General features: G+C 47.7%; 1 protein-coding gene across 2 annotated transcripts in view; it reads left to right on the forward strand.

The window, feature by feature from the left end:
- The window catches only part of elk4 (ETS transcription factor ELK4), a 34460-nt gene extending 10650 nt beyond the window's left edge, over positions 1 to 23810 (forward strand). Inside the window, exons 2-5 of one of the 2 annotated variants that reach the window (XM_055654868.1) lie at positions 8838 to 9062; positions 12402 to 13250; positions 17618 to 17734; positions 21545 to 23810. In XM_055654868.1, the coding sequence (XP_055510843.1) occupies positions 8856 to 9062; positions 12402 to 13250; positions 17618 to 17734; positions 21545 to 21643 (1272 nt within the window). In that variant the 5' untranslated portion in view covers positions 8838 to 8855 and the 3' untranslated portion in view covers positions 21644 to 23810. The remainder of the gene's footprint in view (positions 1 to 8837; positions 9063 to 12401; positions 13251 to 17617; positions 17735 to 21544) is intronic. The other variant, XM_055654867.1, reaches the window with a different exon arrangement.
- Positions 23811 to 25361: the final 1551 nt, after the last annotated feature.

Below are 25361 nucleotides of genomic sequence, written 5' to 3' on the forward strand. Positions count from 1 at the left end.
TCCTGCATTTTCTGTTTTTACTTCCAAGCTTGTTTTCATTTGTGTTTCTGGGAAACGCCCTGATCTCAATGAGTTGCAGCTGGTCCCACAGCCGGGGATTGGAGTTGAACAATAATATACACATTGCTGCTCCTTGGCTTATCTTTATTATCTACTGCAACGTTCCACACAAATGCAAATTCCGGGGGGAAAAAATGCATGGGGTTATTTTCCTGGTTACAGTTTATGGGGATTTATTGCAGATTATATAAATGGAATATCCAGCTGCATAAAGAAATCTACAACAAAGCAGGTGTTACGATGAGCGATTACGTGAAGAAGGGCCGTTCGTCTGCGTGCGCGTCAATCTTCAAAGCAGCGGTGTTAAATCGAGATTAGTAAGATTGTGATAAACTAGAACTTCCATATGACCTTGATAATATGAGGGTGGGAGTGGAGGGCACGTAAACGCTCATCGTACCTCCTCATAAAATCGAGATCAAACTTCAAACTGGTAACTTCTCGTTTAATCTTACTATTTTACTTCAGAGTCACGTGAGTGACTACGTGAAGATTTCAAAGCTCTGTGATTTCACGCCGGTTACGAATCCAGGCGTCACACACTGAATGGATTGACCATGGATGAGAGTATTATTAAAGCATTCAGACATAACGTAGTTAGTAAAGACACTGATGCTTTAAAATAAAGAAAAATAAATGTTTTATTAGCTTCCTGTCCGAACCTGTGGGAAAACTAGGTAACAGAACTTAAGATGGCACGAGCAAATACCCCTGGTCCGATAATGGGTTTGTTATAAAACCGCTGGAACGTTCTTTCGTTCACCCCTCCTGCAGCCGCTAGGATGTCATCAAGGGGCACGTCCATCGTTCTTGCTGCCGACGTACATGCAGCCCTGGTGGAGTGAGATTTAAAGATATGAGTATTTATTCCCGCTTCCACCATTACCTCCTTTAAACATTTGGAGATAGTTTGTGTTGACACCTTTCAGTGTGGTTTCTTGTGGCTGATGAGGACCGATTGTTCTGAGCCTCTGAGGTGCTCCGTGACTCTCAGGTAGTGGTGTAAATGTGTTACCACACACAATCGTTGGTCCTCTGGATATGCCAGGAACTGGATCTTCATCCTTGGCATTCCTGGCCTGCTCTGTTTGATCAGGTCCTTAACAACGAATGTTATGTCATTCGTGTTGCTGGTCATGTAGCCCAGTCGTAGTTTTTGTAGTGTCTGGACTCTTTGGGCTGTTATTAGCGCCATCAGCATAACCACTTTCAATGTTAGTTTTGACAAAGATAAGGCCATTGGTTGTCCCCACTGTACAGTAGATGAGGTCCATGGTAGATAACATGTGGCCTTGTTTGCACCTCGTCCTTTGAGATAACACTTGTCAAAGCAGCACTCTACGAAGATGTTCGTCCTCTAACCTCTGACCTCCCAAGTCTGGACTCATCGACGCTGCGATCTGCTCAGAGTGGCTTGGAAATCTCGCTAAATTTGTAACTCTGCCTGTATAAATCCAGCAATTCAAGTCTGACATCACTCGTCGGACCATGTTGCTGCTCAGCCTTTGTACCTTTAAGGGCTTGTCCCACTGCGAGTTTAGAACACTTTGCCCTCGACTCATACTCGCAGCATGGTCGACACGAGGTCCTAGGAGGTCTTTGTAACTCTCCTTCATGCTCAAGGGTAGTCCCCGCGTACTCGAGGCCTCAGCTAGGTCGCTGCATTTTGTTGAAAAATGCCCTTGAGTAAAAAAAGGTCGCCATGGAAAAAATCGATATTTTTTTACTCGTAGGTTTAGTCGAGGTAGGTCGTGGTAGGTTGTAATGCTATCGTAGGTAGTCGACGGCAATCGAAGGTAGTCGAAGGTAAAGCTGGTTGAGAAAAAAAAGGTAAGTAAACCGACTGGTAATGTTAAATGCCCGCTAAACTTTATTAAACGTTGTCTGCCTTCTCCCCCCCTTCTCCCCCCCTTCTCCCCCCCTTCTCCCCCCCCTTCTCCCCCCCCTTCTCCCCCCCTTCTCCCCCCCCCCCTCCCCCCCCCCTTCTCCCCCCCAATTTCTCCCCCCCCTTCTCCCCCCCCTTCTCCCCCCCCTTCTCCCCCCCCTTCTTCTCCCCCCCTTCTCCCCCCCTTCCCCCCCCCCCTCTCCCCCCCCCCCCCCCTCCCCTTCCCCCCCCTTCCCTCCCCCTTCTCCCCCCTTCTCTCCCCCCCTTCTCCCCCCCCCCCCCCCCCTCTCCCCCCCCCCCCTTCTCCCCCCCCCCCCCTTCTCCCCCCCCCTTCTCCCCCCCCCTTCTCTCCCCCCCCCTTCTCCCCCCCCTTCTCCCCCCCCTTCTCCCCCCTTCTTCCCCCATTGCTTCCATTGGCCTCCACATCGTTCTATGGCAATGAATTCCACAGATGGCAGGGACTGATGAATTACAACTCTTGTTCCTGTACCCCGTCCACAAGGTGCCCTGAAGTCAATAGTTTAGTTTAGTTTAGAGATACAGCACGGGAACAGGCCCTTCGGCCCACCGAGTCCGCGCCGACCGGCGATTCCCACACACTGACACTTTCCTACACACACTAGGGACAGTTTTACATTCATACCAAGCCAATTCATCTGCCAACTTGTACTAGTTTGGAGTGTGGGAGGAAACTGAAGATCTTGCAGGAAGCCCACGCAGGTCACGTGGAGAACGTGCAAACTCCGTACGGACAGCACCCGTAGTCAGGATCGAACCCGGGTCTCTGGCGCTGTAAGGCAGCAACTCTATCACTGCTCCACCATGCCACCATATTTAGTCATCCATACACAGAGACTGAGTCTTGTTCCTGCATGATTCCTTTTGAAACGCTGCCAGTTTAATACTGGGACTTGTCTCTGCAAGACCCATCTGCTTTGAATCTACTCTCCCTTGCGTTTGCCTGTTCTGCTGGTCTGGCTCCTGTCCACGCAGTGTGTCCTACCTACCTTGGTAGGGTGGGGTGGAGGCAATTAAGCAGAGGAGAAAGCAGGGAAAAGGAGGAAGTCATTAGCTTATTTGACAGCCAATACACACCGACTTCAGTTCAGTTTAGTTTATTGTCACGTGCACTGACACGTGCACGTACAGTGAAAAGCATTTCCGCGTGCTAGCCAGTCAGCGGAACGACAATAATGAAAGGTCTCGACCTGAAACGTCACCCATTCCTTCTCTCCAGAGATGCTATCTGTTCCGCTCAGTTACTCCGGCATTTTGTGTCTATACATGATTACAATTGAGCCATTCACAGTGTACAAATACATGATGAAGGGAATAACGTTTAGTACAAGATTAAGCCAGTAAAGACCGATCAAAGATAGTGCAAGGATCACCAATGAGGTAGATGGTAGCTCAGGACTGCTCTCTAGTTGTGGTAGAATGGTTCAGTTGCCTGATAACAGCTGGGACTTCTTGCAGGAGGCTGGAGGAACTACAGATGATGCAATCTTGAACTGAAGACACAGTGCTGGAGGAATCAGCGGGTCAGGCAGCATCTCTGGAGAAAAAGGATGGGTGGTGTTTAGGGTCAGGGCCCTTCTTCACATCTGAAACGTCACACATTCTTGTTCTCCTGATCTGCTGAGTTACTCCAGCAGTTTGTGTCTATGCTATCTTTGGTCGATCAGATATTTGTTTCTACAAGGCAGTTTGTAGTTCGGAGTTTAGATGTAGTGTTTAACAGCCCGATGGTTGTTGGGAACTGTTTTCGGGCTCCTGTACCTTCTTCCTGATGGCAGGAGTAAAATGAGAGAATGGCCAAGGTGATAATAATAATAATAAATTTTATTTATGGGCGCCTTTCAAGAGTCTCAAGGACACCTTACAAAAATTTAGCAGGTAGAGGAAAAACATGTAAGGGGAATGAAATAAATAGTAGAGACATGACTAGTACACAAAGTAAAGACAGAATTCAATACAAAACACAATATGAGGCAATTAATGCACAGATGAAAAGGGAGGGAGACGTGGGGCTAAGGATATGCAGAGGTGAAGAGATGGGTCTTGAGGCGGGACTGGAAGATGGTGATGGACACGGAATTGCGGATCTGTTGGGGGAGGGAGTTCCAGAGCCTGGGAGCTGCCTTGGAGAAGGCTCTGTTCCCAAAACTGCGGAGGTTGGACTTGTGGATGGAGAGGAGACCGGCTGATGTGGATCTGAGGGACCGTGAGGGTTGGTAGGGGGAGTGGGTCCCTAATGATGCTAGCTGACTTTTTGAGGCAGAGATTCCTGTTGATCTCTTCGATGGTGGGGAGGTCAGTACCCCCGTGATGGACCGGGCAGTGTTCACCACTTTTTGCAAACTTGTTCCTGGGCGTTCGAGTTGCTGAACCAGGCCGTGATTCAACCAGTCAATATGCTCTCTGCTGCACACCTCAATTTTCTGAAGAGGTAAAGGCGTTGATGGGCTTTCTTTATAATTGCAGTGAAGTGCTGGGTTATCCCAACATTAGTAATGCCTCAGGGATAACGTTCACTGCCCCCTTAAGGAATGAGGAGATGACCGATGAATATTGGCTCTTTCAGTATTGGAGAACAAATGGAAACAAGGATCAGTTCCCAGACTGATTTACCCAGCCAACATGCGACTATCATGAGCAAAAGTGAGGTGACATGGTTTAAAGAATTCCACACCTCCGCTCTGTCCGCCTGGGACTACCTGATCTCCCTTGTTGCTAAATACTTTAACTCTCCCTCCCATTCCCAGTTTAACCTTTCTAGGCCTCTTCTCTGTCAGCCCGAGGCCCAACGCAAATTGGAGGAACAGCACCTTATATTTTGCTTGGACAGCTTACAAGCCAATAGTTGACATCTCCAACTTTCAAGTAACCCATGCTTTCTCCATCCCTCCCCGATCTTAGTTCTCCGACTAGTTTCACTGTCCTCTTGATTAAATTTTACTGATTGTGTGCCTCGCTGTCACCTTACCCTCAGCTAACAATGATCCATTTGACATTTTCCTCAAACTCATCCTCTTTGATCTCTTGTTTTCACACCTTCCCCTTCCATATCTCTATGTTTCCCTCTTCCCTGAATCTCAGTTTCGACCTGGAAGGGTCTCGAACCGACCCGTCACCCATTCCTTCTCTCCAAAGATGCTGCCTGACCTGCTGAGTTACTCCAGCATTTTGTGTCTACCTTCTCCAGAGATGCCGCCAAATCCGCTGAGTTACTCCAGCATTTTGTGCCACACCATCCGAGATTAATTCAGGCTTGAGAGAGGGAGAGAGAGTTGAGTAGGATTACATTGCTAATTCTGGATAGAGACACTAGATTTTCCATCGTGTGACCACCTGCTCCAAATGCCCTTTATTTTCAGTTTTCAATTTTGTTTTTATCACCAATACCAATTGGAATAGATTGGGCCACTGCACTGTTTATCACCTGGTGTAGGGAAATCAAGAACCAGAGGACATAGCTTTAATATCAGGGGGAAAGATTTAATAAGGACCACAGGGCAAACCTTTTTTACATAAAGGGAGGTGGGTGTATGGAACGAGCTGCCGGAGGAAGTTGTTGAGGCTGGTTCTATCACAACGTTTAAAAAAAACTTGGACATGTACATGGATAGGACAGGTCGAGAGGGATATTGGGACTCATGTAGACGGGACAAGTTGGTCGGTGTGGGCAAGGTGGGCAGAAAGGCCTGTTTCACACTGTTTGACTCTTAATACATTAAATGACCTAGGAAATGATGAGGACATCATTGCCACCCAGGATAGACACAAAAAGCTGGAGTAACTCAGAGGGTCAGAGAGCATCACTGGAGAAAGGAATGGGTGACATTTCGGGTCGAGACCCTTCTTCCGTTGCCTCCCAGGAACTTTCTTGGGTACAATTTACCTCGGTTCTTGGAGACTCTGGGGGCAAATTTGAAGGGGTTTTGGCTGCTCCAGGGGGAGGGGGAATTGCCCTGAACTAGGCAGAGTCCCAGAGCAACAGTGGCGCATATTCCACTGGGCCAGCTTCCAACCCACTGGTGTGAACAATTAATTCTCCAATTTTAGGCAACTTCTACAAACACTTTCCCTTTCTCCCCCCTGACACTAGCCTATCGCCCCCCCCCCCCCTCCCCCCGCAATGATTTCGCCCGCCCCATCCTTTCCACCAAGAGTATGTTCATCAAGCTGAAGGATTGGTGGCGCAGTGGTAGAGTTGATGACTTACAGTGCCAGAGACCCAGGTTCGATCCTGACCACAGGCACTGTCTGTACGGAGTTTGTCCGATCTGCCTGTGACCACGTGGACAGGATTGTAGGTTAATTGACTTGTCCCGAGTGGGTGGATTATAGTGCTAGTATGCACATGTCAACGGTGGCCGTTGCGGACTCGGTTCGGCCGAAGTTCCTGCCTCCGCACTGTATCTCTAAACTAGAAACTAAATACATTAAAAGTAAGTTTCCTTGAGAAAATGTGGTAGGAAACCAGAGCTCCTGGAGAAAACCCACGCAGGTCGTAAATGGGGAGAACGTACAAAATCCGTACAGACAGCGCCCCTTGTCAGGATTGAACCTGGGGCTCTGGCGCAGTGAGGCAGCAACTCTACCGCTGCGCCACCGTGCCGCCCCAAACACTTTCTGAGTTCTGCTCTGTTTGACACAGTGGAAAGTAGAGGGGTCAGAGTCCTCCATGAATCGTGCCACAACATAACCTTTTTGTTTAACCCGGTCTATATTTAGTTTGGCCATGTTTACTCCAACGTCACCCGCACAACAATAATAGCTGCTGGACGCCAGATATTTGCCCTTGAACTGTGCAATATTTGAGGATTTGCCAAGTGCTTAAATGTAGACTGTTCCTCGGATGCCATATCCAGGACTCTACACTCTTGTATCAAGGGTAATTAGTAAGATGGGACATGGATATGCATGCGCCAAATAGCTGCAATCACAGCGAGCTTTAACCTTGCTGTGAGAATGGAAAATAGACACAAAGTGCTGGAGTAACACAGCGGGGACAGGTAGCGTCTCTGGAGAGAAGGAACGGGTGACGTTTTAGGGTCGAGACCCTTCTTCAGACTGATAACGGAAAGTTATCTCAGATACATGGACGGCATGGTTGTAATTATGTGTAGTCTTTCCACTGACTGGACAGTGTACAACTTGACAGTAAACTAAATGAAACTGAACTACAGACAGACACAATAATGCTGGGGTAACTCAGCGGGTCAGGCAGCATCTCTGGAGAAAAGGAATAGGTGACGTTTCGGGGCGAGACCAAGTCAAGTCAAGTCAAGTCAAGTCAAGTTTATTCGTCACATACACATACGAGATGTGCAGTGAAATGAAAAGTGCCAATGCCCGCGGACTTTGTGCAAAAAGACAAACAAACAAACAACCAGACAAACTACCAACAGAATGGAACAGAATCACATATTCTTTTACATATTAAATATTGTGGGCGGAAGGAAAAAGGGAAAAAAACAGCAATTAAAAAAAAAAAAGCAGTAGAGTGGTTCAGTAAAGTTAGTTCCTGGTGAGATAGGAGTTTACAGTCCTCATGGCCTCTGGGAAAGAAGCTTCTTCTCAATCTCTCCGTTCTCACAGCATGGCAATGGAGGCGTTTGACCGTAGCAGCTGGAACAGTCCATTGCAGGTGTGGAAGGGGTCTCCCATGATTTTATTGGCTCTGGTGTTGCACCTCCTGATGTATTTTCTTCAGACTCAGAGTCGGGGGAGAGGGAAACTAGAGGTATGAAGATTCAGATTCAGATTCAGATTCAATTTTAATTGTCATTGTCAGTGTACAGTACAGAGACAACGAAATGCATTTAGCATCTCCCTGGAAGAGCGACATAGTGAAAAGGTACAGAACAAGTCAGAGCCGGCACTGAAGAAGGGTCTCGGCCCGAAACTTGGTGTTCACGTTAGAAATGGTGCAGAGAGAATTTACGAGGATGTTGCCAGGGCTAGAGGGCCTGAGCTATAGGGAGAGGTTGAGCAGGCTAGGACACTATTCCTTGGAGCGCAGGAGGATGAGTGGCGATCTTACAGAGGTGTACAAAATCAAAAGAGGAATAGTTCGCGTAGACGTACAGAGTCTGTTGCCCAGAGTAGGGGAATCGAGACCCAGCGGACATAGGTTTAAGGTGAGGGGGGAAAAGATTTAATAGGAACCTGAGGGGCAACTTTTTCATACAAAGTGTGGTGGATGTATAGAACGAGCTGCCGGAGGAGATATTTGAGACAAGTCCTACAGCAGTGCTTTGGAAGGACAGTTTGAGAGGGATATGGGCCAAATGCAGGCAGGTGGGACTAGTGTAGATGGGATATGTTGGTTGGTGTGGGTAAGTTGGGCCGAAGGGCCTGTTTCCACATTGAATCACTCTATGACCTCTGAGATTTTGACCCAGTGATCATGAAGAAAGGTCTTCATGAAGAAAGCTCATAAAGAAAGGTTGCACCCCAGCGGTATGAACATTGACATCTCCAATTTCAGGTAGTCCTTGCCTTCTCCCTCTTTCCCCTACCCTTCCCAGCTCTCCCACAGCCCACTGTCCCCGCCTCTTCCTTTCTTCTTCCCGCCCCCACCACCCTCACATCAGTCTGAAGAAGGGTCTCGACCCGAAGCGTCGCCTATTTCCATCGCTCCATAGACGCTGCCTCACCCGCTGAGTTTTTCCACCATTTTTAATCTACCTATGAAGAAAGGTATGGTTACTATGACTCAATCTCACTGGAAAAAGTGTCCTCATACACCTGATTATTGTGCCCCAGTCCCCTCAGGCATATCTCCCTGCAGAGATGGAGGCAGGTGGCGTTTGTTGGTTCGTTCGAGTGCTGAGGTGTGTGTGTGTGAGTATAGGTTGCTAACCAGGCCCTTGTGCGTGTTCAGCAGGTGGCAGTACCAACCATGGACAACACCATCACCCTGTGGCAGTTCTTGCTGCAGCTGCTCCTGGAGCCCAAGAACAACCACCTGATCCGCTGGACGTCGAACGATGGAGAGTTCAAGCTGCTGAAGGCCGAGGACGTGGCCAAACTCTGGGGCTTTCGCAAGAACAAACCCAACATGAACTACGATAAGCTGAGCCGAGCGTTGCGCTATTATTATGACAAGGTACTGCCGTTATTTCTACTTATAATAGTCATAAGGTCATAAATGATAGGAGTAAAATTAGGCCCTTCGGCCCATCAAGAATTGATTTACACTGAAACTAGGTGCAAGAGGAGGGCATTCGGCCCTTCGAGCCGAGCCATTCATTGTGATCATGGCTGATCGTCCCCAATCAATAACCCATGCCTGCCTTCTCCCCATATCCCTTGACTCCACTAGCCCCTAGAGCTCTATCTAACTCTCTCTTAAATCCATCCAGTGACTTGGCCTCCACTGCCCTCTGTGGCAGGGAATTCCATAAATTCACAACTCTCTGGGTGAAAAAGTTTTTTCTCACCTCAGTCTTAAATGACCTCCCCTTTATTCTAAGACAGTGGCCCCTAGTTCTGGACTTGCCCAACATTTTTCCTGCATCTAGCTTGTCCAGTCCTTTTATAATTTTATATGTTTCTAAGTTTATTTTATAATTTTATTTGATTCAAAGAATGGATTTAACCCACACAATGTGTGGAAAAGTTACAATATTAACGCAACAGCCTTGTTATAAGACCATTTGATTGCAGTACAAATCAATTAAATATCAGTATAAACGGATCTTTTCTCCCCCGAAATGCTAGCTACCACTATATACTCCAGGAAAGCCGGCTACTTTTTGAGGTGGAAAATCAGAGATCACAAAATTTTAACCACTCATTCAGAATTACCTTCCTTTTAAAATATTATACATCAAACATGCACCTTTTGTTCTCTGCTTGTTTGTTTAAATATATGTATCTACTTACGTAACATACACAAAATATATATACGGATGCAAGAAAGTGCTGTATTTTATCTGCTCTGTTGTTTAATTTCATCGGAGCATAAGATCATATGTGGTAGGAGCAGAATTAGACCATTCGGCCCATCAAGTCTACTCCGCCATTCAATCATGGCTAATCTATCTCTCCCTCCTAACCCCATTCTCCTGCCTTCTCCCCAGAACCTTTGACACCAGTGCTAATCAAGAATCTATCTATCTCTGCCTTAAAAAATATCCACTGACTTGGCCTCCACAGCTTTCTGTGGCAAAGAATTCCACAGATTCACCACCCTCTGACTAAAGAAATTTAACCTAATCTCCTTCCTACAAGAATGTCCTTTCATAATGAGGCTATGACTTCTACTCTCCCATTAGTGGAAACATCCTCTCCACATCCACTCTTTCACTAGCCTTTCACTATTCTGTACATTTTAATGAGGTCCTCTCTAAACTCTTCTAAACTCCAGCGAGTACAGGCCCAGTATCGACAAACGCTCATCATAGGTCAACCTACTCTTTCATGGGATCATTCTTGTAAACAGCGTTGCACGGGGTGGAAACAGGCCCTTCAGCCCAACTTGCCCATGCTGGCCAACTTGTCCCATCTGCACTCGTGCCACCTTGGTTTTAGAGTGCCCACCGAGTCCGCACCGACCAGTGATCCCCGCACATTAACACTACCCTACACACACTAGGGACAATTTACATTTGTACCAAGCCAACAAACCTGTACGCCTTTGGAGTGTGGGAGGAAACCGAACATCTCGGAGAAAACCCACGCAGGTCACGGGGAGAACGTACAAACTCCATACAATGCTAACATTTATTTTGGGAGGGCTAGAATACAAAAACAGGGATGTAATGCTGAGACTTTATAAGGTATTGGTCAGACGACATTTGGAGTATTGTGAGCAGTTTTGGCACCAATTTCTGTGGAAGGATGCACTGCCGTTGGAGAGGGTCCAGAGGAGGCTTATGAGAATTATCCCAGGAATGATTGGGTTAACATATGTTAAGCATTTGAGGGCACTGGGCCTCTACTCACTAGATTTTAGAAGGATGAGGGGGACCCTCATTGAAACTTACTGAATAGTGAAAGGCTTGGATAGCGTGGATGTGGAGAGGACATTTCCACCAGTGGGAGAGTCTAGGACCAGAGCCCATAACCTCAGAATAAAAGGATGTACCTTTAGAAAGGAGATGAGCAGGAATTTCTTTAGTCAGTGAGCGGTGAATCTGTGGAATTCATTGCCACAGGCGACTGTGGAGACTGTCAATTGATAGTTTTAAGGCAGAGTTTGTCAGATTCTTGATTAGTTGGGGTGTCAGGGGTTATGTGGAGAAGGCAGGAGAATGGGAAAGATAGATCAACCATGATTGAATGGCGGAGTGAACCCGATGGGCCAAATGACCTAATTCTGCCCCTCGAAGTTATGAGCTTATGATCCGGTACAGTGTGAAAACAGGTACTTCAGCCCAACTTGCCCATGGTGACCAACACGCCTAATCTGCACTAGTCCCACCTTAGGTTAGTTTAGAGATACAGCATGGAAACAGGCCATTCGGCCCACCGAGTCCACGCCAACCAGCGGTCACCAGCACACTAGTTCTACCCTACATACTAGGGACAATTTACAGAAGCTAATTAACCTACGAACTTGCACGTTTTTGGAGTGTAGTGGGTAACCGGAGCACCTGGAGAAAACCCACATGGTCACAGGGAAAACGTACAAACTCTGTACACACTGCGCCCGTGGTCGGGTTCGAACCCAGGGCTCTGCTGCAGTAAGGCAACAACTCTACCGCTGCTCCCCATCATATTCTGTCTATCCCTTTTAATTACATGTCATACTACTTTCCACGTAAATGATTCAGTTTCAGTTTAGTTTATTGTTACGTGTACCGAGGTATAGTGAAAAGCATTTGTTGGTTTTCGCTAACCAGACAGCGGAAAGACTGCACATGATTACAATCGAGCCATTCATAGTAGTGATACATGATAAGGGAATAACGTTTAGTGCAATATAAAGCCAGTAATGTCTGATCATAGATAGCCTGATTGTAGTTCAGGACCTTTCCCTGGTTGAGGTAGGATGGTTCAGTTTAGTTTAGAGATACAGCGCGGAAACAGGCCCTTCGGCCCACCGGGTCAGCGCCACCGATGAGTGATCATATTAACACCATCCTACACACACTTGGGATAATTGTTACATTTACCAAGCCAATTTACCTACAAACCTGTACATCTTTGGAGTGTGGGAGGAAACCGAAGATCTCGGAGAAAACCCAAGCGGTCATTGGGAGAATGTACAAACTCTGTACAGACAGCACCTGTAGTCGGGATCGAACCCAGGTCTCCGGCGCTGCAAGCACTGTAAGGCAGCAACTCTACTGCTACGCCACTGTGCCTGATAACAGCCGTGGTCTGGTTAACTCCGAATTTACAACCATATGTTTTTACAAGGGGCTAATTGGGATTTGACAAACAGCCAGATGTATATTTTATTCACTCTTTTGTTTTTTTATTAATGCTCAATCCACAGAACATTATTAAAAAGGTGAACGGGCAGAAGTTTGTGTACAAGTTCGTGTGCTACCCGGAGATTCTGAAGATGGATGGCAATGTGGTGGGCAAGACTGAGAGCGGGGTCGAATCCAACCTGCCGGAGATGAGTAGACCACAGAAGGACAAGGAGAACCTCACCCTGGAGAAAGGAGTTCCGTCCTCCTCCAAGGTCTCCAGCCGCAACGATTACATCCGCTCAGGTCTCTATTCTTCCTTCACCTTGAACTCCTTGCAAGCCAACCCGAACATCTTCAAGTCCATCAAGGTGGAGAACCCTGCGGAGAAGATGCTGGAGGAGAAGAAGCAGCCCCCGGGTCAGGAGCCCGTGACGGTCATTAAGTTTGTCACCAACCCGCCAAAAAGGTTGTCTCCGCCGCCCGGGGCGGAGGCCTCGGTGATCCCCGCCCTCACGGTGGCCCCGCCCACGCCAGAGGCGGCTGAAGAGACGCTCTCCGTGCCGACCGTGGTGACCTCCTTCACCGCCGCCCCGCCCGTCTCCTCCGACTCGCCTTCGGCGCCTCTCCCCCTGAGCCCCGGCTCCCCGCTCTTGGCTTCCTCCTTCGACGCTCCCTCCCAGTTGCCCGTCGAGGCGGAGCTGGCCGCGGAGCCACCAGACGGCCCGGCCCCGGGGCCCGTGACCTCGTCGGACGGCGAGGACCTGTCGCTGGACGGCGCGGAGGCCAGGCACCAGAAGGGCCGGTCGAAGAAGCCCAGGGAGCTGGAACTCACGCCCACACTGGTCATCACCAGCAGTGACCCCAGCCCCCTCGCCTTACCCAGCCCCCCCTTGCCAGCCTCATCGCTCACGCCAGCCTACCTAACTCAGGTCAGCAAACCTGCCCGACCATTCTCACAGCAGAGTTTTACATGCATCGGTTCTGATGATAGTCTCATCAAGGACATAAGAGGGTGGGAGTAGTGGTCGGGTACATCAGTCTCTCGAACGCAACATAGAAACATAGAAAATAGGTGCAGGAGTAGGCCATTCGGCCCTTCGAGCCTGCACCGCCATTCAATATGATCATGGCTGATCATCCAACTCAGTATCCCATCCCTGCCTTCTCTCCATACCCCCTGATCCCTTTAGCCACAAGGGCCACATCTAACTCCCTCTTAAATATAGCCAATGAACTGGCCTCAATTACCTTCTGTGGCAGAGAATTCCACAGATTCACCCCTCTCTGTGTAAAAAATGATTTTCTCATCTCGGACTTCCCTCTTATCCTTAAACTGTGACCCCTTGTTCTGGACTTCCCCAACATCGGGAATAATCTTCCTGCATCTAGCCTGTCCAACCCCTTAAGAATTTTGTAAGTTTCTATAGGAATAACGCAAGATAGGATACTGGCTGCCCATAATAAGCTAGGGTGTTGTCCGTTCATGCACTAGGGAACCGTCACACCCTAGTCTTGGATTGTCAATCCATAAACAAGGGTAGAGTCTATCCATAATTTAGGATATTGTCCTTCCATGTGCTAGGGTAGTCCATCCAAAAGCTATGGTAGTGTCATTCCATTAGCTAAATTATTGTCTATCCATAAGCCAGGATAGTGTGTCCATAAACTAGAACTACTTTAGATTAGGGATACAGCTCGGAAACAGGCCCTTCGGCCCATCGAGTCCGCACCGGTCAGCGATCCCCGCACATTAACACCACCCTACACACACTAGAGACCATTTTTTTACGTACACCAAACAAAATAACTTACAAACCTGGACGTCTTTGGAACCAAAGATCGCGGAGAAAACCCACGCGGTCACGGGGAGAACGTGCAAACTCCACTTAGACAGCACCCGTAGTCAGGATCGAACCCGAGTCTCTGGCGGTGTGAGGAAGAAAGACACAACAAGCCTGAGTAACTCAGCGGGACAGGCAGCATCACTGGAGAGAAGGCACGGGTGACTTCGGGTGTCGAGACCGTCCTTGAAGCTCTTCGCTGCGGCATTGTGCTGAACTAATTAAAACCAATGCATTAATTACCCCACTGCTCACTTCTTTTATGGCCCTGGGATGAAATCCATCAGGATCCTTCAATAGATATCAGTTTAGGATAGTGTCAGACACATCGTTGTAGATTGCATGCTCCTTTTCAAGATTCTTAGTGGCACAAACATGACTGTGGGAGAAGGGTGGGCTGTTGCATTGAAAGACAGTTGTCCATTGACATTGCTTTGGTTTACTTTAGTTTAAGGATACAGCTCAGAAACAGGCCCTTCGTCCACAACTACCAGCGATCCACATACACTAGCACTATCCTACACACTAGAGACAATTTAATTTTTTTTACTGAAGCCAATTAACCTACAAACCTGCACGTCTTTGGAGTGTGGGAGGAAACCGGAGCACCCAGGGAAACCCACGCAGGTCATGGGGAGAACGTCACTAAAAACTCGGAGCAGACAGCACCCGCAGTCAGAATCGAACTTGGGTCTCTGGTGCTGTGAGCGCTGTAAGGCAGCAACTCTACCGCTGCGCCACCATGCCTCCGTGGTTCCATTCATGCTTCAATGATTTGATCTCACCTTGGTCAAGCTTGTTAGGCTTGATGTCTGAGTTACCTGGTTCATTCTCCGCACTCCCCCCTCCCACCCCCACCCCACCCCCAGAGCAGAGATCAGGAGCACACTGCACCCAGAAACTGAAAATAAACTTTTTGAACAACAATGTCAATTAAAAGAAAACTGCAGATACTGCATAGCTGAAATAAAAAAACAGAAAAATGCTTTAAAAGTTCAATAGGTCAGGCAGCCTCCGTGAAAAGAGAAAAAGAGTAAACATAGAAACATCGAAAATAGGTGCAGGAGGAGGCCATTCGGCCCTTCGAGCCAGCACCGCTAATTCATTGTGATCATGGCTGATCGTCCCCAATCAATAACCCGTGCCTGCCTTCTCCCCTTATCCCTTGATTCCACTAGCCCCTAGAGCTCTATCTAACTCTCTCTTAAATCCATCCAGTGATTTGACCTTCACTGCCCTCTGGAGCAGGGAATTTCACAAATTCACAACTCTCTTGGTGAAAAAGTTTTTTCTCACCTCAGTCTTAAATGGCCTCCCCTTTATTCTAAGACTGTGGCCCCCTGGTTCTGGACTTGCCCAACACTGGAAACATTTCTACTGCATCTAGCTTCCCCAGTCCTTTTATAATTCTATATGTTTCTACAAAGGATCCCCCTCATCCTTCTAAACTCCAGTGAATACAGGCAAGATTAACTGTCTTTTCAATCTTTCCTCATATGAGTCCCGCTATCCCAGGGATCAATCTCGTGAACCTACGCTGCACTGCCTCAGTCACAAGGATGTCCTTCCTCAAATTAGTTAAGATTTAAGATCCTTTGCCAGGATTGAGAAAGAGTTCTGATGAAAGACATAACAGCTTGTTCCTACACAGTACCTTTGACAACATAAATCATCTAAAGAGCCCTTCAAAACAGTCTAGAGAAACAAAATCCATGCACACGCAATAACGAGATTACACCCAAGCTGCAAGCGTTTGTGAAAAAACCCAACCCTATACATGGGAGAAATTTCAAGAGCAATCTTTGGAAAAATGTATTAAGCTGTTGTAAACTAATGGTGGGCGGTGCAATGGCCCAGGAGCGGCACGGTGGAACAGGGGTACAGTTGCTTCCTTACAGCACCGGAGGCCCGGGTTCAATCCCGACTACGGGTGCTGTCCGTACGGAGTTCGTATGTTCTGCTTATGATCTGCGTGGGTTTTTCCCGGGTCCTCCGGTTTCCACCCACATACCAAAGATGTGTGGGTTTGTAGGTTCATTGGCCTCTGTAAATTGCCCTGTGAGGGAGATGGGAAAGTGGGATAGTGTCGAACTAGTGTGAACGGGTGATCGATGGTCGGCGTGGACTCGGTGGGCCGAAGGGCCTGTTTCTACGCTGCATCTCTTAACTTAACGGATAAGCTACGAAACCTATTTTTAATTTGAAGGTGCAATTTATTAACCCAAGTCTCTAGTCCATAAAATCAGTGGGTAATCTGTCCTTGCCTCTTCCTGCCCGACCCTCACTCCCTTGTTGAAGTCAACATTGGGCTTGCTGCCAAGATTGCTGACTTGAATCTCTATATAACCAAAAGTCTTCATTGTGTGTGTGTGTGTGTGTGTGTGTGTGTGTGTGTGTGTGTGTGTGTGTGTGTGTGTGTGTGTGTGTGTGTGTGTGTGTGTGTGTGTGTGTGTGTGTGTGTGTGTGTGTGTGTGTGTGTGTGTGTGTGTGTGTGTGTGTGTGTGTGTGTGTGTGTGTGTGTGTGTGTGTGTGTGTGTGTGTGTGTGTGTGTGTGCCAATCTGGTTAATTCCTATCTTCTTCCAAACGCTAGGCCACAGCCTTCCCATTTTCACACACCCTACTCACATTTTTCCCCGTTGTGGGGGTAAACATCTCCCCGTCACATTCCCAACTATATTTCCAAAGTTATTAATCGTTGAAATGAGAAAAAAAAGGCAGAAACGGCAACTTCAAATGATGATGTCACAATGCCACTCAAAGACGTCCAATCACAATGGATAGCCAAAAGCACCACCTTTTAAAACACCACCTTCCAGTGACGTCACAACCCCACCCCCCCCCCCCCCCCCCCCAATGTTAGAGTGAAACAGAATATTCCACCACCATCCAGTGACATCAGGGTGAAACAGAATATTCCACCACCAAAATGTAGTTCCCCAACCGTCACTTTTGCACTTTTTGAGGTCGACTCAACATCAACTTCTGCAACGCTTGATACTGACTGCTTCATTTTCGCCATCTTTAAAGATAAAATTTATTTTAAAACAACTCACGGTTTAAAAAATAAGATTAACCTAGCTTGTATTCACTTTCTCGGCCTCGCTCGCTGTGCTATCTGAATGGAGTTTGTAACGTTCTCCGCGTGACCTGTGTGGGTTTTCTCCGGGTGCTCTGGTTTCTCCCACACTCCAAAGGCTGATTGGCTTGGTAAAATTGTTAAAAACAATTGTCCCTAATGTGTGTAGGATAGTGTTCAGGGATCACTGGTCGGCACGGACTCGGTGGGCCGAAGGGCCAGTTTCCGCGCTGTATCTATAAACTAAACGATACTTAAACTTAAACAAAACTAAACTTTAGATTTTAACACAGCAGAAGCCTTGACCATCACAGGATGAAGCCTGTGATCCATGGTGTGCTGATTGTGATGATTCTAATCCTGTGCCTCTTGTTTCAGACTCCGTTCCTGTTGACTCCTAGCCCGCTGCTCTCCAGCATACACTTCTGGAGCACTCTTAGCCCTGTGGCCACCCTCAGCCCAGCTCGGATGACAGGAGCCAGCACTTTATTTCAAGTAAGTACCGGCGGTGAGTCTACTGATCGATTGAAGCAAAATGGTCAAAGCCGTAGCACTGAGATCTACAGTGCACTGATACCTCAGGCCAGAATACTCAGTGTGTGTGCGCGTATGTGTATGTGCGTGTGTATACGCGTGTGTGAGTACATGTGTGTGTATGTGTGTGCGCGTGTGTGTGTGTATGCACGTGTGTGTGTGTATACGCGTGTGTGAGTACATGTGTGCACGTGTGTGTGTGTGTGTGTGTGTGTGTGTGTGTGTGTGTGTGTATGTACGTGTGTGTGTGTGTGTATACGCGTGTGTGAGTATATGTGTGTGTACGTACCAATTGTCCTCCTAGTTTAATTCAGGGATACACTGTGGAAACAAGCCCTTCGGCCCGCCGAGTCCACACCGACCAGCGATCCCCACACGCCAACACTACGCTACACACACAATTACAATTTTACCAAAGGCAATTAACCTACTAAACTGTAGTTCTTTGGAGTGTGGGAGGAAACCGGAGCACCCGGAGAAAACCCACGCAGGTCACGGGGTGAACATACAAAGTCCGTACAGACAGCAGCCATGGTCAGGATCGAACGCGGGTCTCTGGCTCTGCGCCACCGTGCCACACCTGTCTTAGCACAAGGACCACAAGTCGCTACATGTACATGGTGGCAAGTTGAGATGTTTTGGCTCCTCAAGACTGCACTTGTATTAAAATCTTATCAGCAACCAAACCCATTGACTTGGTTGGATTGCCTCTTCATCACACAGTAGTTTGAGCTGTTAGAGATGTTGGAAAGGAGGGGCAAAGGGATGACTAGGTTTCCAAAATCATCATCAAATAATACCTAGCCGAATGTCCGACAACCCTTGTGGTCCTTGAGTTCGTGCAGTAAATGGCAGGAAGATGTGTTAACATGGTGAGATAGAATTGTAGACTCATCCAGTTAGGAAATAGACCCATCGGCCCAACCTGCCCACACCGGCCAACATGTCCCATCTACACTAGTCCCACCTGCCTACCTTTCACCCATATCCCTCTAAACCCATCCTATCCATGTACCGGTTTCTAAAATGTTGAGATAGTACCTGCCTCAACTGCCTCTTCTGGCAGCTCGTTCCATTACACTTACCGCCCTTTGTGTAAAACAAAATGTTACCAGTAGGTAGGGTAGAACTAGAGTATGGCGATTGATGGGCTGAAGGGCCTGTTTCCACGCTGTATCTCTAACCTAAACTAAACTTGTTGAAAAAGAAGACATTAGTGCAAAAATCAATTAGAAAAGGGCCAGAGGAAAGCATAGAAGAGTACAATACAGGAACAGGGCTTTCACGGGCGGTCATGGTGGCGCAGCGGTAGAGTTGCCGCCTTACAGCGAATGCAGCGCCGGAGACCCGGGTTCGACCCCGGCTTCGGGCGCTGTCTGTACGGAGTTTGCACGTTCTCCCCCTGATCTGCGTGGGTTTTCTCTGAGATCTTCGGTTCCTCCCACAGTCCAAAGAGTTACAAGTTGTAGTTACATTGGCTTGGTTATTTTCAAAATTGTCCCTAGTTGGGTGTAGGATAGTGTTAATGTGCGGGGATCGCTGGTCGTCGCGGACCCGTTGGGCCGAAGGGCCTGTTTCCGCGCTGTATCTCTAAACTAAACGAAACAAACATGATGCCAAGTTACACTGATCTCATCTGCCTGCACATGATCCATATCCCTCGATTCCTTGCACTTCCATGTGCCTGTCTAAAAGCCTTTTATACGCCACTATTGTATCTACTACCAACTCCAGGCCTCCACCTCTCCCTGTGTAAATAAAAACTTTCCCTCTCTCACCTTACAACTACGCCCTCTAGTGTTGAACATTTCCAGGTGGTTCGTAGTGATCTGTTGCTGAGGTGAGTCTTTCAATTTAGCTTAGCTTGGAGATACACCATGGAAACACGCCCTCAGCCCAACGAGTCCATGCCATAACCAACGATCTGGTTCTATCCTACATACTTTACTGAAGCCAATTAACCTACAAACCTGCACGTCTTTGGAGTGTGAGAGGAAACCGGAGCACCCGGACATATCCCACTCAATCATAGGGAGAATGCACAAATTCCGTACAGACAGTATCCGTGGTCTGGATCAAGCAAGGCAGAAACTCTACCGCTGCGCCTCTGTGCCACCATTGTTAAGAAACAAAAAAAGTAGAAATCAGTTTTATTAATCTATGATCCCCTGACATAGAAACATACGACACAGAGAAAATACCATTTGGACTCTTGAGTCCATGGTAGCTGTTAGAAGGAGTTTTCCAATTGGTCCCATTCCCCGATTTATTCAGTATAACTTTTAGACTATCCTGGAGAATATATTCAAACCCCTCTTCGGAATAAACTGGAAGTCAGTGGGTCCAGCTCACTATCCGATTTTATTTTTCTATCAACTTCTCTGTGACTTGGATAGTTGCAATAAGAGAGAAATTGTCGCTAAGAGATAGGTAGGTTCAGACCTGAATCTGTGAGTTGAATTTCCACGTCTTGGTATGAGCCTAGCCTAAGGAGCAAGCCAGAATACTTTCGCTGTTGCCTTTGAGTCATAAGGTCATAAGTGATAGGAGTCGAGTTAGGCCATTCAGCCCATCAAGTCTACTCTGCCATTAAATAATGGCTGATCTATCTCTCCCTCCTAACCCCATTCTCCTGCCTTCTCCCCATAACATCTGACACCCGTACTAATCAAGAATCTATCTATCTCTGCCTTAATCCTTATCCCTGCTGTGGCAAAAGAAAATCCACTGATTCACCACCCTATGACAAAAGAAATGTTTCCTCATCTCCTTCCTAAAAGAACATCCTTTAATTCTGAGTCTGAGAGTCATACAACGTGGAAACTGGCCCTTGGGGCCCAACTTGCCCACACTGAACACCATGTCCCAGCTACACTAGTTCCACTTGCCTGCGTTTGGCCTATATCCCTCCAAACCTGTTGTATCCATGTACCTGGTGAACTGCTTCTTAAACATTGGGATAGTCCCAGCCTCAACTACCTCCTCTGGCAGCTTGTTCCATGCACCCACCACCCTTTATGTGAAAAACTTACCCCTCAGATTCCTATTAAATCTTCCCTATGTCTATGTCCTAAACCTATGTCCTCTGGTCCTCAATTTGTCTATTCTAGGCAAGAGACTCTGTGAATCTACCTGTTCTATTCCTCCCATGACTTTATACACCTCTATAAGATCACCCCTCATCCTTCTGCGCTCCAGGGAATAGAGACCCAGTCTCCCTATAGCTCAGACCCACTAGTCCTGGCAACATCCTCTTAAATCTTCTCTGTACCCTTTCCAGCTTGACAACATCTTTCCTATAACACAGTGCCCAGAACTGAACAGAACACTCTGCAACAATAGTTTGCAACATTAGTCCAAATCAACATTAGTCCAAATGAAAGCCTTCAGATCACATGGTTGAACCATATCAAATTTTGTTTGAAGTTGATCCTGACATGCATTAAATGTTCCTGATGTCTTGACTATATTAACGCACGTCATATAAATGCATGTTTCTGTTGAAGATGTAAATGTTAAGGGCCTGTCCCACTTGGGCGTTCTTTGCGCGTCATGCAGATGGCGTGCAAAGATTTTGTACATCCCAAAATCCTGGGGCGCCGCGTGCGACCGCGCGTCACTGCCTACGTCACCATATACCATGCGCGCATCACGGGCGCTTCACGACGCGCGTGTCGTGCGTCGTGACGCGTAAACGATGTCGCGTAAATGACGCCCGTGCGACTATGCCTCCCAAAAATGCAAGCATTATATATATATTTTTTCTTCCAGTTTCCTAATATAGGCAACAGCCACATGCAGATCCCATTCTCGAGTGTGGACGGCTCTTCGACGCCAACCTCCTTGTCTCCAGATCTTCAAAAGGCCTGATCGGGGGAAGGGTCAAAACTGGACAATCTGCTCCGCCAAGGCTACCGGAGGGTCCACTCACTCACTACGTGAAAGACAGCGAGATCCAGCGGTGACAACTGCCAACGTAACCCGCTATCTCCAGCATCCCGGTCTTTGAGAGTTCCTCGTTTGGCAACGGTGATCATGGAGGGGAATGGCCTTAATCCTGGCCAGATGCCGATGTGACAATATCCACTTTGTTTCTTTCAGGATCCGATTTGGGATCCGCTTGCTTTAGTGATTTCACTTTTTCGAACAACAGTGACGTTGCCCGGTGGTTCATCGATACAAGCGATAAGAGGGAGACAACTTTTGCATATCTCGTGATTTCAGCGACACTGTGTCCTTGTGCCAAGTCCCTTCATTGTGTTTCGAAGTTCCCGCAGCGCAGACCGTTCGTGTGCGGTGGAGGAATGTATCTCCAAGTAGCCGGTGACGGGGTATCTAGATCTTTGTTGCTGCTCTCGGGCTTTCATTCACTCACTCGTTCGTGGGGTTTTGGAGAGGAAGATCGTGGATAACTGGAAGACAAAGAGGAGTTGACGACAAGACTGACGCCTCCCTCGTTGAGCAACTGTGCTTGACGCCCAGTCATTCTCAAACATGCCACTGACTTCAGGAGTCTGGATGACATTTGCCCGACCACATAACATGGCTGCAGATAGACACAAAAAGCTGGAGTAACTCAGCGGGTCAGGCAGCATCTCTGGAGAAAAGGAATAGGCGGCGTTTCGGATCGAGACCCTTCTTCAGACTGACCCGAAACGTCACCTGTTCCTTCTCCCCAGAGATGCTGTCCGGCCCTCTGAGTTACTCCAGCTTTTTTTGTGTCTGTCTTCGGCTTAAGCCAGCATGTATCTGAAGAAGTCTGAAGATCAGTTGGAAGAAGGGTTTCGGCCCGAAACGTTGCCTATTTTCTTCGCTCCATTGATGCTGCTGCACCCGCTGAGTTTCTCCAGCACTTTCGTTTACCAATCTATCTTCAGTTCCTTCCTGCACATATCATTGCTGCAGTTCTCCTCTGCATGTCTGTCTGAGGACCCCCATGCGTTTAAGAAACCAGAGCTGACAAACTGGTGCCTGTCTGCAGTCTGCGCTGGGATCCTTCTGCTCAAAGCCTTGCGGACGATGTGAGCTCCCTCGCCTGGTAATTCGTCAACGCCACTTTCGCAGCAGACAGACAGACAGACATACAGCTAACCTTGCTGTGCAAGGCTGGAGAACTCCATTTGCCAAATAGCCAGTGGAAGGTCACACAGTAGACAGGGCAGATATGCAAAAGCGGAATATCACGCCACGTTTCCAGGAACAGCATTAACCTCGGACAATTGAAGCAGAAACTCCTGGAGACATGCCGCACGTCAGGAGCGTTAATAGGGAGAGAGAGAGAGAGTCATATCCTACACACTAGGGATAATTTACAGAAGCCAATTAAACTACAAATCCGAACGCATTTGGACTGTGGGAGAAACTGGAGAAGATTGCAAACTCCACACAGACAGCACCATAGTCAGGCTCGAACCCGGGTCTCTGGCGCTGTACGGCAGCAACTCTACCGCTGCGCCACTGTGCAGCCAGCCCTCAAGCTTCTGCTCGATGAAATATTAGCGCTATCTATCTCCATTGATGCTGCTGACATGTTGAGTATTTTCACCAGTTTTTTTTTCTTCTAAATTTCTGAATATCGACTGTGTTTTGCTCCAGAACCCATGTTATTCTCTGTTCCCTAATCCCCCTTGATATAGTATGTGCCGCACTCACAATGGGCTCCTCCCCCCATCTTCTAGCTTCCAATGCATTCACCCCTCCATCCCCAATGTCCCTCCGGCTCTCCCCTTTGCTCTTCTATCCTCCATCCCGTTCTTGGTTTATTTGCCTTTCCATTTCCAAACCCACCGCCACGTTTCCCCGCTCTGACCAAATATACTAGCAGTGTCCTTGGCTCTGACCCAGTGCGTCTCACCCTCAATCTGGGACCTTTCGATGCATTAATTCCCTCCACCACGAGTCGTAGTCCAGGCTGGTTCCCGCTCTGCCTCTGTCCATAAGCAAGATTTAAAACACTCTTGCGTTCAAACGACAGGTTCCAGATATACACTAATATCGCGCGAGGGAATCGTGCGAAAGTATGAAGCCATTCCCCCCCCCCCCCCCCCCCCCCCCTCCAAATAATCACTCTTCCAAAGCAGTTTCTGTTGATCCAGTTGAGTTTATTGCCACGTGTACCGAGGTGCAGTGAAAAGCTTTTGATGCATGCTAACCAGTCAGCGGAAAGACAGGACATGATTACAATCGAGCCGTCCACACCTGGCCCCAGATGAGTGGAATCCCTTCACGTACAGCGATATGTTTCTATGGGACAATTACCAGAAGTGATTTAGTATGTGATTTGTGCACTGTGCATTGTGAATCCTTCCAAGAAGACCTTGAATGGCGACTCTCTCTATTTGTGGATCTCGGCTGATGCTGGCTTACTTCAATAGAGTACACCCCCTTTGGTTCATGTCCGCCTATTGGATACGTGGAGGTCTGTATCCACGTTTGGTTTAGTTCATTGCCGCGTGTACCCAGATGCAGTCAAAAGTTTTTTTGTTATGTGCTATCTAGTCAGCGGAAAGACTGTACACGAGATCTTCGGTTTCCTCCCACACTACAAAGACGTACAGGTTTGTAGGTTCATTGGCTTGATTTTTAAAAAAAAGTTAAAATTGTCCAAGTTGGCGATATGCAGAGTCCTGCCCTGCCGACTACAACATCAGAAGGTTCAGAAGGATTACAATCGAGCCGCCCGCTGTGTACAGATACAGGGTAAAGGGAATAATGGCATTTTATTTGTTAAAGTCCTGAATGATGCTTTTCTGAAGTTCACCTTCAATGCGATCTAAGAGGAGAATAATAAGATGCTTTTCGAGTGCATTGGAGAATGACCATCATCCCAATGGCCCCAATGTCAAATGGCCACAACTTGCTTTGTACCACTCAATCCAAACCGCTAAACAATTCTTGGAGGGTTTTGCCTGCTCTGGTTTCTTGGGGTAAAGTCGCCATGGAATGCCAAACCAAAACCCCTTTCGCTGACTTGGACTCAAATGGATTGGAAGAGGTCCCTTTGGTACAATTTGGGGACGAGGCATGGAATTGTTCCCTGTCCTTCCCCCATTTCAAGGGACAAAAGTTCTTAAAACAAAAACCCCAAAAACTGATTGTTCATCTCATTGCTTTTTGTTCGAGGCCACGAGAACAGAACGTGTTGCCCGATCCACCCTCAATACTGCTGGGGCCGCGCTGCACAAAGGAATCAGCCACGTAAAAAAACACTTTCTGAACACCGAATCAAAGCAAATGTCATCAGCGTTACAGATGGCATCAGGTTTCCCCCCCCTTCCAAAAAAATATTTGTTGTAGATTAGAATTGGCGGATACTGTTGGGATGTGAAGATGCAGCAATGGATGACCATAACCCCATCCAACCAAGAAGCATCTTCGGCTGGCAATGAATTGTAAATCATGGTGAAATCGATTTTTTTGGCCAATAAACCTATGGAGGAGGGCAAGCTAGCTGCATGGATGAAGGACATTGGGACATAGGTGGTGGTCACACGTGAATCAACGAACTGGTGGAAAGTTAACAGGGTAACATGTCTGGTTTAGTTTAGAGACACAGCGCGGTAACAGGCTCACCGGGTGACTAGCGATA

Source organism: Leucoraja erinacea, chromosome 24 (genome assembly GCF_028641065.1).
Source record: "Leucoraja erinacea ecotype New England chromosome 24, Leri_hhj_1, whole genome shotgun sequence".
Taxonomy (NCBI): domain Eukaryota; kingdom Metazoa; phylum Chordata; class Chondrichthyes; order Rajiformes; family Rajidae; genus Leucoraja; species Leucoraja erinaceus.